The 20,253-nt window shown below is 33.5% G+C and overlaps 1 protein-coding gene across 1 annotated transcript in view; it reads left to right on the top strand.

Annotated features, from left to right (window-relative positions):
- The window catches only part of CEP290 (centrosomal protein 290), a 48,471-nt gene that overhangs the window by 22,319 nt on the left and 5,899 nt on the right, over positions 1 to 20,253 (top strand). The window contains 23 exon segments of the mRNA XM_068191964.1: positions 654 to 859; positions 1,576 to 1,727; positions 2,720 to 2,831; positions 3,936 to 4,391; positions 5,467 to 5,631; positions 5,855 to 5,962; positions 6,041 to 6,175; positions 6,784 to 7,047; positions 8,145 to 8,252; positions 8,814 to 9,004; positions 9,690 to 9,903; positions 10,092 to 10,229; positions 10,339 to 10,560; positions 11,106 to 11,222; positions 12,594 to 12,739; positions 13,582 to 13,737; positions 14,340 to 14,463; positions 15,062 to 15,709; positions 16,751 to 16,879; positions 17,159 to 17,245; positions 18,857 to 19,021; positions 19,348 to 19,470; positions 19,774 to 19,934. Coding sequence (XP_068048065.1) covers positions 654 to 859; positions 1,576 to 1,727; positions 2,720 to 2,831; positions 3,936 to 4,391; positions 5,467 to 5,631; positions 5,855 to 5,962; positions 6,041 to 6,175; positions 6,784 to 7,047; positions 8,145 to 8,252; positions 8,814 to 9,004; positions 9,690 to 9,903; positions 10,092 to 10,229; positions 10,339 to 10,560; positions 11,106 to 11,222; positions 12,594 to 12,739; positions 13,582 to 13,737; positions 14,340 to 14,463; positions 15,062 to 15,709; positions 16,751 to 16,879; positions 17,159 to 17,245; positions 18,857 to 19,021; positions 19,348 to 19,470; positions 19,774 to 19,934 — 4,327 coding nt within the window.

Raw genomic sequence — 20,253 nt, 5'->3', positions numbered from 1 at the left:
GTCTTTCAGTAATGATGTCCATTTTTGTGCTGAATTTTTTTGTTTGTAAATTTCATTTGACTAAAAGCAAGTTCATTATTTTTCTCATGAAACTCTTCCACTTTGACTTTCTTGGGTTACTGGGTCAAGGGTTTAAAAGCTTTTAATGCAACATCACCCGAATTTATTTTTCTTAATATGTTCTAACTTGTTTATCAGTCATAGTTTTGCAGAGGTTGTCAAGAAAGTAATTTCATTTTGCTGGTTTCATGCCTTGTAACAAAGCATTATTTCTTAATAGGTGGGGTTCCTTTGTATAGATTTCATTCCCATTATTCAGCCCTGTTTCTTTTACAAATTTTAAATTAAATTTCCTGAAGGTTTGCCAGTTGTATTAAACACAAGGTGAAAGGCTACATTGAAAATAGCTATCAGTCTCAATAACCATGGTTGCAGATACATGCATTCATAATTGATAGTAGTATTTTATTCGAGTTGCATAATTTTCAAACATGTAGTAAGGCAAGATAACCGTGCATCCAGATGCACAGATATTATGATAGAGTTTACTTGACACAGAAAAAGCAAAACTCATGTTTGGTTTCGTGGTGGAAATAATTTTCATACTTGAATCAGTTTGTGTATTCCTTAATTTAAATGTTTTTTTCATGTAGGGGATGACAATGCCATGGATAAAGCCACAAAAGCAATAACCAACAGTGAAATTTTGTCAATTTCTAAGAAAATCACGATGCTGGAAATGAAGGAACTAAATGAAAGACAGAGAGCAGAGCATTCACAACAAATGTATGAGCACTTAAGGAGCACTGTAAAGCAAATAGAAGAACGTAATTTTGAATTGGAAACAAAATTTGCTGAGGTAAATGTGCTGAGATTTAACAACAGAATTTGATACATATTAAAAACATATTTTTGAGCTTTTCAAAAATTATTTATATCAAAAATATCAATTTGTGCCAATAAATAAGCGTATAAATAAGCCTACAATGCAAAAAATAGTTTTGCAGCCTTTAAGAGCTGCAGTTTTGCATATGGAAGACATTGGTAAAAATAGAACTAATGAATTTGTTAGTTTATTTTAAAAGTTAGTTAATAGTAAAATATATGATGAGCATCTTTACAGATATTTTCCTAGTTTTGTCAGCGGACTGAAAGAAAAAATTCTGTTCCAAACTTGTTATTTCTTTTGTCTAATCCATATGATCTCTTTTTCTTATAATTTTTTCCTTAAAATTAACAATTATTCAAAAAAAGGTTAGAACTTCACATCCCTCATGCAAATGGTATTGTTGTGATTCTGTTACGGACTGGCTATGTCCTGTGCCACACATTGTTCATAGTGATAGAAATAGAAGTCATGTGCCATTGAAGCTGATGGACCTTGATATTCCTGTCCTATCGCTTTTAAACTCGTTAGGGGTTTTTTTGTCCACACTATTAATTTTTGAATTTTTTATAGATACTTATTTTTTACTAGCAGGAGACTTTTGATGCTGCTATTTCATTGCAGAGTTTGAGCGGTTATGTGCTTAGGATACCATTTTGTTTGTTTGTTTCTGGTTTGATTTTTTTAAGCTCACCAAAATCAATCTTGAGGCTCAGAAAGTGGAACAGGATTTAAGGGATGAACTGTCAAAGAGTGTAAGTAAGTCAGTAAGTGATGCAGATAGACGACAAATTATGGACCTAGAGAAGCGTGAGATGGAGCTCAAGATTGAAGTATCAAAGTAAGTCTTGAAGTTACAAATTTTGATTTCAATATGTTGAGAAATAAGTGAAAATTCAGGCATACTAGTCTTACATAATACACTACTTGTGTATCACTAAGATCCAATTTTCAATGCCTGATTTTTGGGCATATATACATGTCAAGTTTGGCATTGAAAATGAAGCATTCAATTCCTGACTATAAATAATGCAATTTGTTTCATTTTAATTTGAACAAAGAATTAAGTGCTGGCTGGGATAGATAGGGTAAGTGTGTAATTAGGTACTTATAATAGTATTTTTACACTAATTAAGGTTGATTGTGTTTCTTTGCCACAATCCCCATTCTGTGTATGAAAATCTCATAGAACTAATTGGAAAGCAGTTCTTTCTTTGACAGACTCATATCTCAAACATTAAGGTACAATAGGAGGGAGTTTTTCCATTTACTTAAAAGAGATTACCTTTGCAGAAATTGGAAAATTGAGCTTTTTAGATATGTTGCTATGAACATTTGTCTTTGAGTAATTAATGTAATCCTGTTATATGCCTAAACCAGCAAAATCTATAGGGATACTTGCAGAGGTTTTTGGCTCTGCAAGCAAGTTATTAGATTTGGGGAAGCAGAGAAGAGAATTGAGAATGAAATGTTTTGAGCATTTAGAAAATGTTGAGTATTTATATACTGAAGTAGGAGAGAAATAGAGGACAGAGAGATGCTTAGGTCAGTTAAAACACCCATGGCATTATTTTCCTAGAGTAGGTCACTGCTAGCAAACTTTTGTATAATGTATAGGAAAATGTCCTATGAAAAAGTTGAGAGGCAATACAGAAGAATTTTCTTAAATAGAACTCTAAGTAGTAGAGAAGAGTATGCTGAGGAGAATGAAATCCAAATGTTTTGATATGAGGAAACACACTAAGTATCTTTTCTTAGTATTTTCTGTGTAGAAAAACTTAATAGGTTATTCACTGGTTTCAATTGACACAATTCTCTTGTTTTCCCTGCAAGGTTAAGAGAACTGTCTGATGTAGCACAAATACAAGTTGAAGCTCTGGAGGCACGCCAGCAATACAGAGATAAAGAAGTGGAGTATCTTAGAAGGCAAATTTTAGATTATCAGGTAAAATTCAGCCTTTATTAAAACTTCAGTTTGGATTCTTTTTTCCCTGGAGTGAGAAGAAATGAAGTAATTTTGAAATTAATTAGAAAACTGAAGAAGTATTTCAGAAGAATCTTAGCAAGCTAGTCCTTATAGTGCCCATACCCTTTCAGAAGTTCTGTATTACATTAATTATTCCCTTCTCCATTTATTCCATTTCTAGCTGTGCAACTATTAAAGATCCTGACCTTTTTTCATGTTGTTTACATAATATTAATTCCTGTATCATTAATAGTTCATGGTCAAGGAAAAACTCAGGGTGAGGAAAGTCTGATCGTTTTTTGCAAAGTGAGAAATTACTTGTAAATATTGAAGATCTGCGATAGGTTTACTATTTTGTTTTGTTATTAGCTAAAACAATTCATTGGAATTTGGTTTCACATTATAGAAAGGTTTGAAACCTTAAATCTAACACTTATGTCAGCTTTACATTACCATATTTTCTAAGTTAAGGTACGTATTTCTTCCTCAGTTTCTGGCATTTTGGAAAGAGACCATTTTTAAGATCAGTATCTGAAAAGGTGTACTTCTATAATGTGGCTGTGAAATAATTACCCCCACAGCCCCCTGGAGTTACTAGACTAGCCCAGATCTGAGAGGGCTTTGGGGGGAATATTTCAGGGTCAAGGCAAAAGATTCCAAAAGAGGCTCTTAACCACCGTGTAGTCCAAGACATTTATTCCAGGGGAGAAAGAGGGAAAGAGGGCGAACAAGGAAGAACAGGGCCTTATCTAGACTCCTGCTCAGGAAAAGATAATTGGCTCTCAGCCAGTTAGGTCAAGAAAGGAAGAAAGGGTTAAACTAACATGGTTACAGCTACAGGGTTCGCTGGGGAGCAGGGGGGGAACCCATTTCCCAGAGGAATACAACATGGCTGTAGAAACAACAGTGGAAAAATTAAAAGCCTGTTAGAGACTGATTCTTACTCTTTTCTGTGGAATAAAATACATGGAATAAAAACAGATACATATTTTAAAATAGCTTGTTTATATTTACATATAAACTGTGTTTACATATTCTGTGTTAAAATGAAAAATAAATTTGTTCTATCAATTTTGTTCTTAGGCACAGTCAGATGAAAAAGCAATTATTGCAAAACTGCATCAAGATATTGTAGCCCTTCAAGGTAGTGAATCTGTTGCTGTAGACAAATTGGAAAAGTTTAGGTTGAAACTACAGAAGATGGAGATCCATAATCGACGTTTGGAGCAGAAGCTTGATGAGAGAGATCAAGCCTTATATTTTGCCCGACTTGAAGGAAGAAATAGAGCCAAACATCTACAACAGACGGTTCAGTCTTTGCGGCGGCAGTTTAGTGGTGCTCTGCCTTTAGCACAGCAAGAAAAATTCTCTAAAACAATGATTCAGCTACAGAATGACAAACTGAAGATCTTGGAAGAAGTTCAGCATGCCCAGCAGGAGCGTAGAAATGCAGAAGACAAAGCAGCAGAGCTGGAGCTGAAACTGAAAAGTTTAGAAGAATTATTAAGCGCATTGAAGGATACAAGAGGAGCTCAAAAGGTTTGTGATTTTATAGCTTTGAATAGCTTTGCTTCTCTGATCTGCATTTAAATTAAGTTTCAGTTGAGTTTGTTTTCTAAATATATGTTTTAATGTAAAATTTACTGATTTCAAAATATACTGTTAGAATATGACAGCTATCATATTTTGTTTTCTGTAAAAGGCAGTGAAGTTATATGTATTAATTATCTTCTTTTGTTCCCAGTAAGGCACATAGAAACTAGATGCTAACTATAAATGCAGTTATATTAAATTGAATTAAATTATGAATCTAATTAAATAATGAAATATATTAAATTAAATACAGAGTAGCATTCTGAAGTTTTGTTCCATGAGCTTGCAGTGAAATCTTCACTCCAGATCCATGTCTTTAAAAAAAAAAATCCAGGGGCAGTAATTTAGACAGCGTAGTTAGAAATGTTACTATGCTCATGTAATTCTGCTTAAGCATATTTTGCAACCATAAGCAATGTCCCTCTGAAATCTTAAGAATGCTTTCTCACTTCTCTTTGAGATCACTGTATGTTAGATAATATGATTGTATCTGTTGTGACTAAAGTTGTCTGCATGTAAGCAATGCTTGTAATGTTTTGGACATGTTTTAGTTTTAAGTCAGTTTTCAAATCTTTTTCTAGAGCATTTTGACATAAGTATGTCTGTTATACTTAGTACATGTGCATTTTTTGAATACATACATTTTTAATAGTTTTGAATTCTCTTGCTCTTTTAGAAAATACAAACCAAACTTCTTGCATACTTTTTTTTGTTCAGTCTGGACAGATACATAAGATATAACTTGAATCATTTGAAAATTGTTTGCAATGTGCTTTTGTCAGTGTAAGGGAAACCTGTTGACTCTCCAGTTGGCTGCTGCACTTATCAGTCATTCCCCTTGCAGTTTCATACTCTTGTCATGCTTCCTCTCTCAAGAAAAGTGAAGAAGCTGAAAAAGGCAGAACATGTGATGTGTCTTCCAGTTAGTTTGAGAAGTTCCATCCTGCCTCAAAGCCAGAGTGAAGCTACATCTAGTTGGCCTGTGGTAAATTCTAATATACTGTGTGTTATCCATTGCAAGGTAATTGTATGGCACATGAAAATGGAGGAACTCCATCTGCAGGAACTTAAACTTAGTCGAGAATTAGTCAAGCAGAAGGAAGAGGTGAAGTATTTGCGTAATATAATTTCTGAATATGAAAGTACAATCAGTAACCTGGAAGAAGAAATTGTACAGCAGAACAAGGTATGTATTCCTGCATGCTATTGAAAAAATACACTCTCCCTAATTTTACTAAGTGATTTTCTAATAACTTTTAACACAGGTGTTTATATCTTGGTTTCATAATCCCTTTTAAGAGCTCATTTGTGTGTGTTACTTTTTGGTAACTATTTTTTCAGTTGAAGTTATCTATAAAATTCCCATTGCCTTCAATAAATAAACTACTTCTATCAAACATTTGTTACAGTTTCATGAAGAAAGGCAAATGGCTTGGGACCAGAGAGAAGTAGAGCTGCAGCGCCAGTTAGACCAGTGTGATCATCAACAAACTGAAATACTTAGCACAGCTTTAAAGGTACATGCACTAAAAGTAGACACATAAGCATGTTTTTCAGAGCTGTCAGATTACATGAATATGAATCTTTCTGTGCAGGTTGAAGAGGCTACAGGCTCAGTTCCAGACCCTAGTTTGCCAATCCCACAACAACTTGAGTTGGCTTTAAGAAAGATTCAGGAACAAATTCGAACAATCCTGGAAACTAGGGCAACCTGCAGATCACTGGAGGAGGTAATTTAATGTATAAATTATAATTTAAAGTGACTCTTCTACTTTTTTTTTTTCCCATGAAAAATATCCTTTTTAAAATGTCATTTAGACATTTTTAACACTCGGAAAATGTAAATAATACAGTCACACCATGAATAAAATGAAATGTTTTTTCCATTGGAAAAAAACATAGAGGAGAATTTTCTAATATTTTTATTCATCCATTTAGTAGGTTAAGATGTCTCTTGCTGTACAAAATTCAGTTGACTATACCTAGTTAAATTTAGTAAGTACTACAAAATACTTTTATTTTGGGTTGTTAAATTGCTACTCTGCTACAGAAGGTACTTTGTCGTTCTTAAATAATTTGTAAAACACCAGCTTCTTCATTTCGTTGGACAAAATTAGTTGTTTAAGAGTCATGTGCCAAGCAAATAATACATAAAGACATAGTAATGATATTCTGGGACATTTTCATCTAATAGTAACCCCATACAGATGGAACCCAGTACAAAGTGTTTTGTGTTTTTAAGTACATTTAGACAAATCTTTCTGGTACATTTCTTGAAAAGTAAGATCTTTTTTCAGTGTATGAATTCTGGAAATGCAGAAATTGCCTTTTGTTGTAGAAATTAGAAGAAAAGGAGACCGCTCTGTGGAAAGCTGAACAAAATGTTATATCAAGAGACAAAGTTATTAATGAATTAAGACTTCGATTACCTGCAACATCAGGAGACAAAATAATGGCTGACTTAAGCAAACAAGAAGATGACTCAGAGTACCATCATGCCATTAAAATTGCTCATCAAACCATTGCAAATATGCAAGCAAGATTAAATCAAAAGGAGGAAGTGTTAAAAAGATACCAATACATGCTTGCTAAAGCAAGAGAGGTAGTTAAACCTTTTTTCTGAAATTTCTTCCATTTTCAAGTTGTTTTAGTTGATTCTTTGTTTTCTCATTGCCAATGAGATCTAAAAACAAAAGTTTCCGATCTCACACAGAACAGAGAGAATTACTTTATATTTGGAAAGTTCATATAGAATTTTTTAGCTTTTTAGAATAGTAGATTTGCTTAGTCAAGAGGTTATGTATATAATGTCTGTCTAGGAATTAAAGTAGTGTGACATGAAGAAAATTAAAATTCTGTTGAAGTGGTCTCAGTCTATTTTGTATATTTCTTTGGGAGATATATTTTCTTGCAGCAGATCTCTGGATTGTATCTGGTAGTGAATTTGGGAAGTACAAGAAAGACATACATTTATGGATAACATTCCTCTTAAAGCATATTTAAAACTAAAGCATTTTTAAAGCATAAACAGCGTGTCTAAGCATACTTTATGTTATTTAAGCATAATTCATATTGTTCTTTCTTTATATCCATAAAGTGTATTTTAAAGTATAAACGTTTTGTCAAAGAGGTGCTTCAAGACCAAACATGCATTGGTTTTAGTGTGGATCAGAAGCACATTTCCAAAGCAGACTTTTTATCGTCTTCACTTAATGTGCTTTGATGAACACATGGAGCTATTTCTTTAGGGAGAAATCAAGGGGTTTTGTTTGGAAAACACCCAGAACATGCAGTCTTAAAATGAGCCTGTTGTGCTCTGTGTGCTAGCATTCCATGCATTGGATCACACTGTAGTCCAAAGTAGATATACCTGGTGTGGACATTACTGTCCATGTTGATAGTCACAGTTGGTGAAGACCAACACCAACTGCTTTGTTCTCCAGCTTCTGTGCTGTTACACCATACTACTTGTTACATAGTTTAAAAATGCAGGAGTTGATTTTTTCCCCAGTAGTGTAAAAAGGAAAAAAGAAAATCATTTATTATAGCCAGAAGAAAAGAATTTTAGAAACTTACAGAATTAGAGGAAAATCTGGGGAGCATTATTGAGCAAAGAGTGAACAAAAAACATGAAGGCACTGCAGTTTCATGATTTTCTGTGATAGTGTACATCACTAGAGTTTTATTTTGAACTAACAGGAACAAGAGGAAATAGCAAAGAAGCATGAAGAAGACATAAGAATTCTACACCAGAAGTTAGATTTGTACACTGACAATTCCCTTAATAACTTCAAAGAGACTGCTTTGGTGAGTCATGTATTTGTAGAAGTTGTTCCCATATTTTTTACTTTGTTGCTGGGAAGAACAGTTTTGCAGTCAAAAGTGAGTAATAACTGATGACAGGAAAAATAAAAGGGTGATTGATTTATAATTGTTGTATTGTATTTGAGAGATTTCACATGAGAGGCATTAGAAGTCAAGTGTAAAAAGCAGCTCTGGATTATGGGCACTTTGCATATCATCCTAATTTATGGAGAATTCTAGGGCAGAGAGTTATATATTGCTTTCTGTTTTTCTCATTCATTGTATGGTTATATTAAGCTAATCCATTTCAATTCAAAATTCCTCTCTGCACTTTATGATAAGGTGAAACCTGTATTTTGCTGTATTCTGTTGATCAATAGATGTACAAAGCTCTTTTCAAACAAGGCTGACCCATTCCTCTGTGAACTAGGAATCACATCAGTAAATAAATGATAGCTATTAATGCTTGATTATATTTAGAAATGAGTTAAAAATGCATCAATAATGCTTATTTTTTGCTTAAAGCTTAAAATGTTTATCACTTGCATTTGTTGTGTTTTACAGGAGTTAGGGAAAAAGACTTCTATGTCCCTATCCAACAGCAAATATTTTCATCACTTAGAGCAAACTGTAGCAGAACAGGATAATTCTCTTGCTTCACTTGTTGGAAAATTAAAGAAAACTTCATCTGATTTGGAGAAACAAAAACAAATTACTATATTGAAAACCAATGAGTTTGAGACAATCAGAGCCCAGTAAGTTTTTAAACTATTAACATCAGTCACAATTGGAGTGGTTCAAGTCAATTATGTATTGCTGCTACTGAGCTATCAAATTGGTTCAAGTCAATTATGTATTGCTGCTATTGATCTATCAAATTGAACATGTTTTTGCTGACTTTAAGATTTAGCTAAAAAAAAAAAAATCTCAAAAGCATTACTATAGTTGACAATTGAAAGTTATTTTTAATCTTTAGTCCTTCACTCGGGCTAATACTGTGGCTTGGAAAAATGCTGTTTAGTTGTTAGTTTTGTGCCATTTAGTTAAAAAGAAAGTTGTTTTTAAGTTACTATATTATTTGCTGGCTTGTGTTCTGTCATTTTTTTCCCCACGACATATCCATTTGGGTTTGCTGCTGAACAAGTTTAAACTCATGAAAGTTTAACCCATGTTTAAAAGGAAAAAAATATGATGCTTTCTTTACCTGTAAGGGCCAGGAATGAAAATGAACAATGCTGTAATGTCATTTTGCTGACCTTCATAAGTAATTCTTCTATTAAATGAGGGTTGCCTTAGTTGAGTCAGTCATTCTTTGCTGTTTCCAAATCTAAGTGTCTTTTTCTTTAATAATAATAAAAATAAAATATTGTGTCCTATGTGATGTATTTAGAGTTTGCTAATTATTACACTGTACCCTATTAATGCTTATTTTTTTATTAGGCTTCAAGAAAAGCACGCAGTTGATGTGGAACAAATCAAAGAAGAAGCAAATGAACTGAGGAACATATTATCTCAGAAGGAGAAGGAATTAGCAAATGTTAAAGCTGAACTAGAGTTCCAAAAAGAAGCAAATAATAGAGCACCCACAGCAACACTGAAAAACCTAGTGAAACAGCTGAAGAGCCAGTTAGCCATAAAAGTGAACCAGCACAAGGTTAGTCAACAAAAATTAATCTCTATGTCACTTAAAGATTAAATCTTTCGTAATGCTTAAGAATTCTTTGTATAGCTGAGCAGGAGATATAATGTAACTGCAGAACATGCCAAAGTAAAATATAACTGCCTTTTCTTGCTTAGTAGCAGCATCTTCACTTACAAAAAAATTGAATTAACTATTATCAGGCTCTGAGTAAAGCACTTCTAGAACTCCGAGCAGAAATGACTGCCAATGCTGAACAGCAAATTATTTCTGCTGCATCACAAAAAGAGGCAAATATGAATGTCCAGGAGATTGTTGACAGACAAACCAAGGGGCTTACGGTGAGTACTAAGTAATGTCATTGTACTGCTTTGTTGTGTTTTACAGAAATTAGGGAAAAAGACTTCAGCCTGCACTGCAGCCTTTGCTGACTTGTTTGTTTTCTTCTAGGCACAGATAGAGGAATTGAATAATCAGATTACAAAACTTACAGAGAACCTTAAAATAAGTAAAAACAAGGAAGCTTTGTTGTCTGATGAAAAGGATGAGTCAAACCAAGAGCTTCAGAAGAAAGAAAAAGCACTTGCTAAAATATTGAGGGAAAAAAATGAAATAGAAAAAGAAAATGAAGAGCTGAAGAACCGGATTAGGAGGCTAAGCAGCAGCATTCAGGTAGAAGTGACTTTTCAAATTTTGTTTAATCTTGGTCAAGTTTCTGTATAGATGAGCTTGTTTGGGGGATGAAAGATTTAAGTATCTTACGTTTGATTAAAAAATTTATTTTTTCCTCATCAGCTGGGTTGCTTGTAAGCTATTAGCTTGTTTCTTTGCCTCAGCTAAAAAAAAAAGGAATTATGTACTTCTTGAAATATGTTTGAAAGAGTCTGAGGAGTGGAATAACCACTTTCATAGCTTCTTGGAAAAATAGTATTTTGTCTTCTTCCTGGCTCTCCTTATTTCCCCTGTTACAAGAAAAGTAAGGGATTTACAGAGGAATCATCTATCTATTTTTTAAAATTCAGCTACTTGCTGCTGATTATTCAGTTCAGAGGGAAAAGTTACATTCCAATATTTTATTAATTTAAAGATAGTTTTTAAAGATCATTTAGGTTTTAAACTAATTTGACCAATTTGGAATTAAAATCCTTATTTTTTGACTAGAGAAAAAAACTCAGTAGTCACTAAATGTGAAGCTGTAAAAATTTGTAATTTTCCAGAGCAAAGCTGATGAACAAAATCTGATAGATGTGCTTCAGAAAAAAATTAAAAAGTTGGAAAATGAACTTGAGAAAAAGTGTGAAGAAACAGAAAAAAAGGGTCTAAGAGAAGACAAGGTATGTGATATTTATATCATGGCTTTGAAAGAGCTCATCAGCTGAGGTCAAGGTTGTTCACCTCTCCCTATTTCTTCTAAAACCTACCAGCCAAACTTGATCAGAAAAAAAGCAGTTTCATGGCTGCAACTTCTCATGTTTGCCATGCTCTTTGTTACCGCTCTTGTTACTTAATGTTTTCCTGCCTTTTTCTAATGGATGCTTAATTCTACAAAATCTTAGAAAACTAAGATTTTTTAGGTAGCGGTGAAATTGATTACATGAGTTCTGCCAAATGTGCTTTTGTGAAATCAATGCAATAGTAAAAGCATAAAATACTGAGGAGCAAAAGAGTGAATCTTGAAAGGGATGATGTCTCTGTAAGTGATTATTCTTGACAATTGTGATCTCTGCATACAAGAAGTTCCGAGTGATTACAGTTGTGTTAATTTATAAGTTTTTTGCTGTTTTCTTGCTTGTTACTATGTCAGTAACTAATTAGTGGCTTCTTATATTAATTATAAAATATGCTGGAATATTATAGTATACTTGTGTAATGAGAGTCAGACATGTATCATATGTATGATGTGAAATATTATTCTAGAACTGCACGAATGCTTCCAATTAATTTGAAATCTTTTAAATACCTGTTGCTTTGTGTCTAGAGATATTTTTCTCACACTTGGCATGCATTTTTTCCTGCCTTCCAAGATTTTCCTTTCATTCCATTGCTTCATAACTGTTTGTAACTGTGTAGAACAAAAACAGAAAATGAAGTACAGGGAAACATTCTGACTAAAAATAAAGAAAGAAAACCCCAAACCAAGCCAAACATTTCTTACAGGAATATTGACTGTGATTTTTCAGTAGCCATTAGTGATTCTATAGGTACAGGTTTCAACCAATGTATAATTTATAGTTACTGAGTTATTAACTCTAAGTAGAGATTCCATTTCTTGAAGGAAAAGAAGCTGTGCAGCAGGGGCATGCAAGCCCCTGGTGAGCTGAAGAAGACAGATCTGTTGTAAATTGCAATGCAAAAAGCCTACTTTGTCTTAAATCTAATGTGTATTTTGAAGTAAAAGGACACATTGCACTAGCACCTCTAATTTCATTAAATGCTTCACCCTGTTTTTTGTAAAATGAATACTAAAATCTAAGGAAGAATTTGGTGAGAGCAATCAACTGCATTTGCTTTATCCAGCAATCACAGCAGTGTATCCAGCTGAACCTACTACTTAGCTATGGCAAATAATATATGCCTGCTCTGGCTTCCTGGTTTAAACAGATAAATGAAGACTATATCATTCTTAGTTTTCTAATGTGTTTTCTTGTTTTGCTGTAAGAGAAGAAATCAAAGGGAAATACAAAATCTATTTATGTTCTTCACAGACCTCCAAAGAGGAGATAATTAGATGGGATGAAGGTAAAAAATGGCAAATCAAAATGGAAGGATTGCGGAACAAACTAAGGGAAAAGGAAAAAGAGGCAGATGCTTTATCCAAACAGTTGAATACATTGAAGGAAATTTATACAAAGTGAGTTGGTTTTAATTGATTCAGCTAAAAAATGATGACACAAGGGAAATCCAGATATGTTTGACATACAGTAATTATTGCAGTTTGTTACATTTATAAGATTGATGGAGAGAATTTGACATTGCTGTTGAAACTAAAAGGATTAGTTAATTTTCAAGCAGCAGGCTACTAACTGTTCTAGTATTCTTTCCCTTGTGGAAGCCAGCTACCTTTATTAGAAGAAAATGTCTCGAGATAAAATTAAGTTCTTTATTATGCTTCCTGGTTTAGCATTCTATGATTCCCATAAAGCAAATAGCACCTTTATGAAGACAGGCTGCTTCTCACAGTGATGTTATTTAACCAGGTTGCTAGGACTGGATACTTGTAGTGTTACTGCAGTAATGACAGTTCTAGGATTATGAGTTGGAAGCCTTTTCAGGACACAACCATATGTCCATACACTCTGCAGATGTTTACTTCAGTGAAGTAATGGCAAGATTTTACTGATAAAAGATGTGGTGGTGATTGTAGATGTTACTAAATTGTGATTTGAAACGGCTTCAAAATGGCTCTTATTCTTAGCAAGCCTTGCCTGAATTTCACACAGAACAACGCAAGACCAACAAGTGGTTTATGACATGCATGATACTGAATTAATGTCCATTGGTTTTTTTTGCGTTTTGAGTTGAGATTTTGGTAAGGCTTTAGTGTCTGTACAGTAACCTTAATAAATGGAAAGGGAGTGTGGTTCAGTGAGCAGATAAAATGCAAATGTGATTCTTTAAGACAGAAAATATTTTCTCCTCAAGAAAGCAGGTTAGCAAATAAGCTTTAAAATGTAAATTTACTGGATGTGGCAGGAGTGAAAAAGAGAAAATTACTCTGCAGAAGAAACTGAAAACTACTGGTGTCACCGTTGACCGTGTTATTGGAGTAAGAGCCACAGAAACTGAAAAAGAAGTGGAAGAACTAAGAAAACAGAATCTAGAGTTAGAAAATGAAGTTGCACACTTGAGGTGAGAGACTTTTAAAAAGAATATAAAAAGTGAGAAACCTAAACTAGTAAAAAAATATGTGGAATGAGATAGTCACTAATAAGCAAACTGTAATTCAAGAAGGAAAAAAAAGAAACGGGATTTTTAAAATTTCTTCTTAGAGTCCATGATGAGCAAACTTAAAAGTATTTGGGAGCCGTTGTGCATGTTCAGAGAATATGAAGCATTGGTTCATTATTCTAAAAAAGCTAAATAATATGAAAAACATATGGCTTCTATTGTGAAAAAATTTATCTACAGTTTAGAGTTGGTGAAAGTTACTGGAATTGCCAGGTGCAGTTGGGAAGTGCTTAACCAGTGTGTCCACAATCACAGTGGATGATGTACCTGAGTAATAGAGAGTGTATACACTGAAAAGAGCAGATTCCTTTTGCCAAAGCAGGTATCTTCCATTCATTGGGATTAATTGAAATATGGCCAACGTTGATTCAGAATAACTAGCTTAGAAATACTGGGAAAATCCCGCGTAAAAATCCAGAATTCCACTGTGCTTTTACATTAAGGGATGTTTGTCTGCATTAATATCCATTTGTTATTTTGGCTTGATTCATTTTTTGATGTAGAACACTGCAAGCAATCCCACGAGACTCTGTTGTAGAAGATTTACACTTCAAAAATCAATACCTCCAGGAAAAGCTTCATGCATTGCAGAGACAATGTTCAAGAGAGACGTTTTTGAAACCCTCGGTAAGTTAATTATGTAGCCATATTATATAGAATACTATTTATGAAAAGTATTTGTTTTCTATTTGCTATTCTATGTCATTTAGCTGGTTTTATTTAAATGACAGTATTCTACAGCAGGGTATGATATGCTCAGCTTTTAGTGGTTTTAAAAAAACCCAACAAACCAAAAACCACAAAAAACCTCCAAATCCCCAACAAACCAAAAACCACAAAAAACCTCCAAATCCCCAAACTTAAAGTTTCTGTGTCCTACAGGTAGAAGCTGGAATATTCAGCATCCTAGCATATGTGGAGAAATAAGGAAAATATCCTTTTAAATATGAGTCTGCAACTGAGAGACTACTTTTATATTATATAGTGATTAAAAATTAAGGATGCACAGAGTTTGGGGAAATACTGAGTTTCATTTCAGTTACATTAGCTGTTTTTGTCCCACTTTGATTTTTATAAGGCTGCTTACATTGCAAATGTTGCATTAAGTTTTCTTAATCTTTCAAGAATAGACTTAACAGTACATTCTTGTTTCCTTTATTTCCTGTTTTCTTTTACTGTGTTCTGCTTTTCTTTCACGCTTCACTCTATCTTCAACTTGACTCAGAGTATATGTGACCAAACTGAACTGACCAAGTCTGTTCCTATCACTATCAGTAAACAAAAGTATCTGAATTTCCTTCACAAGAAATCTATTTCAAATAAGGCTGAAATCAAACATCAGACTAATAATACAGTTACTGATGGCAGTGAAGTAGATGAGGACACAGACATGCAAACATGTATTCTGCCTAATGAAGGCCAGGAGGCTGCTGCAGATGTAAGCAGAGAAGTGTCTCCTGAAGAACACCCTGAAGATAGTGAGAAATGCAAGGACACAGAGATCTCTAGGGAAGGACTGAAAACCAAAATTGTAGCTGAAGCTGGTAAAGAGAACTGTGGTGAAAAAGAAGAAAATATAACCCAGCCTGAAAATGGAAAAGTTAATGAGAAATGTGAAGAAGAAGAGAGAAAGCAAGAAATCATCAAGCAATCAAATGTGGATGAAGAATGTGTAGAGGAGCCTGATACTGATAAAATGAGCTGCAATCAGTCTGATTCAGGGGAACCTCCTAATCAAGCTAATGACTGTGAAGCAGAGAAAATAAATATGATTAATGAAATGAATCAACACACTGCAGAGAATAAACAGGAAAATGACCAGAGCTGTACAGAAGGGGTTGAAACTACCCCAGAATTTGGTGAAATGCCTGAGGTTTGATACTGTAGTGGCCCTCTAGCATTTCTTCAGTACAAATGATGTAGAAATAGAATAGTTTTATCTTGATAAAGCAGTGCTTTCTATGCATGGTCTGCAGGGATATTGAAGTACTTACCAAGTGGTCCATAAAGCAAACCTTATACTTTCATAATAGCATGCATGTCAGCTTGCAAGTAAGCTACTGTCAATTCTAAAATTTTGATCCAAAGATTTTACAAATAACCCTAAAGATACATGGAGCTAATTGACGTCCTTCATTCTTTAAGAGACTTATGATGTGTTATTATTTACACTAAAAAATAATAAAAGCTTTAATGAAGCAGATACTTGATTGCTCTAATTAGTGATAAAGTAATGAATTATACAGTTCATTCTCAAATTACATAAGTAAAAAACACTGATTATTAAATTATTAAAAGGTTTTACTCTTTACTAGTCAGGTATAATAATTTACTGTATCTCTATGCTTTCAGTTGGCACTATTAATTATGCAAAGCTCTCTTTGTGTAGTTGAAATCACTATCCTCCATGGATAAAGACTTAAGATTTTGAGAACTAAGAGATTCAATGAGAGATACATACTACTATTCCTGGCTTGCTCTCTGATCTGTTTGACATAATTGAAATTTGTTATGACATATGTGCTACTTAAAAAACTACCAGAGTATGCCCTTAAAATTAGGTGCTGTTCCCAGGTACAGTGTCACACCTTACTTCATTCAGTAACTTCTTTATCTTTTAGTCTTTGAGGTTTACTTCTATAGAATAATTTGAGAAGTAATTTTGGTTTGACAAAATTTTTACTGATTTATACTGATTTGTAAACTTTCCTTAAAGGCTACGCAAGTTTAAGAAATGTAGGAGAAGGTGGTAAAATCAAAGCAGATTAGTTTAAAACTGGTAATAATACTTTTTCTTTTAATTTCTGTGAAAAATACTAGTTTCCTGTTGCTCTTAATCAGCTACAACTGATAATTGTATTGAATTAGTACATTACCACTTAATAATAATAATTTTTACCCCCCTTTTCTCAAGACATCAGGAATAGGATCAAGTGATCAGTATCGAAGAGAACAAGAAAAGGAAAATTTAAGATTGTCATCTGAAAACATTGAGCTAAGATTCCAACTAGAGCAGGCCAATAAAGATTTGCCAAGACTAAAGGTAACATGTTACTTTAGTCCCCTTTACTCTCACACTGGTCAGGGAATTGCTTAAAAAGAAATGGATATTTTTTCTGTACATACTGTAAATTTTTCATGTTTTTACAGACGATGAGAAGGTTGAATAGCTGGTAGAAATAGTGGAAAATGTCATTGAGATGGGAAATTGCTTTCTCTTAAATTTTTCAAAGTAAAACCACTGTAATTTTGTTCACTAGTTTTTCACTTCAATTTGAGATCGAAGTTGCTTATTACTTATTTTTTTTGTTGTTGCTTGTAGGACCAAGTAGATGACTTAAAAGAAATGTGTGAACTTCTCAAAAAAGAGAAAGCAGAAGCTGAACGAAAGCTGAGCATCATTAGAGGGGTGAGTATTCTAACAGCACTTTCATAAGTAAATGAAAAAAAAACAAACAAAAAAAGCTATGTATTATTGGAGCAAAATCATTTAGAATCAACCAAAACCAAACATGAATTGTTCTTGTTTATTTTATTGACAGAATGCTATAATTAATTAATGACATTAAGCTAACAGGACCATTAGAATGACTAGAGCTAAACTATTAAATATTTGCACTATCATGGCCTTATTTTGTCATTAGGATTAGTCACCTTCAGAAGCATATTTGTACAATAAATAGCAGTTATAGCCATAATAATGAAAATTATATTCATGTATTTATGTAAATTATTTGATGCAGCTGTAGAAAGGGTAAGTTACTGATAGTGAAGGTTTTTGTTTGTTGTACTATGGAAGGTGACACATCTAAATTTTACCCTAGCTGAATAGAACAATATTTCCAAAGTTAAAGGGAAAAAAGTACTCAGCAGTGTATCTCCTGCTGCTCACTTAGCAAACTATTTGTGTGACCTTCTAGAGAAAGCTGATCTAATAAAAGCTCCTAAGTGACTTTGTAGCTCCTTGTAGCTCAGTATACAAGGAGAATTGAGTTCTGTTTCTGCATACCTGGAAAAGATCAGATATTTTTCATTCTTTTACTCATGCTTTGCATGGACTGCTTGTGTACCTGTCTCTCTTATGCAGTGGTATTCTTGGACAAGAAAATTCAGTTTTTACAACTGTTTCACACAAAAGTTCTGAGGAGAAAGCAAATTCTGCATCTTTCTCCATTCACAGGAATCTGTGACAGGTTTTTCTTTAACTCTACTGTGTACCAACACATACCTCCTAATCCCTCCAATTATTTTAGAGAATAAAAATAAATAGTTTTACTCTGTAAATTTGGTCACTATATACATTTATGTTGAAGCCCAGAGAGTAAAATCCTCCCCATTTTCCTTATGGCCTGAGAAGCAGAATCAGCAGCATCTTTTCATTAGAAAATCAACAGATTTTCTAACTCATTAATTAAGGTAGTGAAAGAAGAAAAATAGAGAACTTACAAGATTTTCCCCCACATTTATTTATTTATAATTTTGCAAGAAGAATATATTCCTTTGGAAAGGGAGATTTACTTATGCTTTAATATATAGTTCTTCTGTCACTTCAAATTCAGGAGAAGAAGGGTTGCTAAAAAAGGGCCCTCTTTTCTTCCCTCAAGCTCCCAGCCCAGCATTTTTCCCCAGTAGTAATTGCATGTTCTGTTGGATTGAGGAATTTTTCTACAAGAAAAGCTAAATAAACTAAATAGTTCTTTGATTCATTTTCCTAATGTTTCAGTTTAGTTGACGAGTATAGCAGATTTTGAGATTTAACTGCAGCTCTTTAGGATTACGTAGAAAATGAAGAAGTTGATTTGTTGACTTGGGGAATTAATAACATTAAAACATTAGGTGTTTTGGAAAGATAAGTATGCTAGAAATTCTAGGGTTCAAGTCATATCAAAATAAAGCATCATTTTTCCTATAAATATGAATTGCAATGGGAAAATAAGCAATAAAGTAAGATTTGGAGTATCTCAGAATGTTAAGATGAACTATTTGCTCACTTTTACTTTTTTCCTTCTCCCTTCTGTAGGCTGGTAGAAGTGGAAAGACAGTCCCAGAACTGGAAAAAACAATTGGCTTGATGAAAAAGGTTGTAGAGAGAGTCCAAAGAGAAAATGAAGAACTGAAAAAAGCTCCAGCTGTGGTTTCTAATGAGAAATTACTTGGTCTTGAGCAGGAAAATGAGAGGCTAAAGGTATAGATTTGTCTCCAGTAACTATATTTCGGTAACAGTTTATATGCAAGTTAGTAACAAAATGGAGTAGTAAGCCTGTTGATGATGACTGGCACAAACCTGTTTTGAAAATGCCAGATATGAAATATATAGAACAGAAAGGCAAGACTTCATTTTAGCATAACATACTGTGCAGTTTAAGGTACTTTGTATCTTAAGGATATATTTAATTATGTGATAAAATGTTCACTGTGGGAAGTAGCTGTAACTATGGTGTGCTTTAAAAATGGAAATCTGAAATCTACTAAGTAATGTAAATGTGTTTTTACAAACTGTTTGATCTTTAGTCTGAAATGGAAAAAACAAAACTTGATCTGGAGGGCCAGCTGAATGTGCGTTATGAATCTAAAACCAAAGGAATGGAAAAACTCATTGCTGAAAATGAGAGACTACGTAAAGAACTGAAAAAGGTATGATCATTTTAATGCATCCCTTTATTTCCAGTAGGCACTGGTAATGGTAAGTATGTGGTTTTTATTTTTCTTAATGGTTGATATAACTCTGATATTGCCATGACAGATTTATTTCACTGTATGTGGAGAGGAGATATCCAAAGACCAGCCCAAGATCAAATCTGGAAGTTGTAGCGCTAGTAGTCTGGATGCAGTTTTCCTCTACATCAGCACTGACCCTATCTCACTGTCATTTGAAATAATACCATGCTTCATGTGAGGTTAAGTATTCCATAAAGCTTTGCTTTTATTGAATAATAGGAAGCTGACAGTGGAGAGAAGCTACGAATAGAGAAGAATAACTTGGAGATATTAAATGGGAAGTTAAATGTACAGCTGGAGGAAACCATTAAGAAGCTAAATTTGGCTGAGAGCCAATTTGATGGAGCTGATAGCAGAAACTGGAAGTCCATTGTAACAAGGTAGGAATTGAGAATGTAATAAGAGGACAGAAAAATGATACAATGCTTATGCTATTAAGATAAATAAACAACCTTTGTCCTGCATAAGGACAGAAGAGAGCATATTTTTGCTAAGAAATACTTAGTCCTGGACTCCTGGATGACTTCAGGGCGAAATAACTTGATGTATTGCTCTTTACTCTTTAATATATACTTTAAATAAATAAATATATAATTTAAATAAATATAATTTAAATGAATAAATAAATAAATACTTTAAAGTTCTCTTTAATAAACAGAAATTGAAGGTATCTACAAAATCTGGCAGTAAACTTATTAG

The sequence above is a fragment of the Anomalospiza imberbis genome, chromosome 5 (genome assembly GCF_031753505.1).
Source record: "Anomalospiza imberbis isolate Cuckoo-Finch-1a 21T00152 chromosome 5, ASM3175350v1, whole genome shotgun sequence".
NCBI lineage: Eukaryota > Metazoa > Chordata > Aves > Passeriformes > Viduidae > Anomalospiza > Anomalospiza imberbis.
This window is presented reverse-complemented; position numbering and strand designations above follow the sequence as displayed.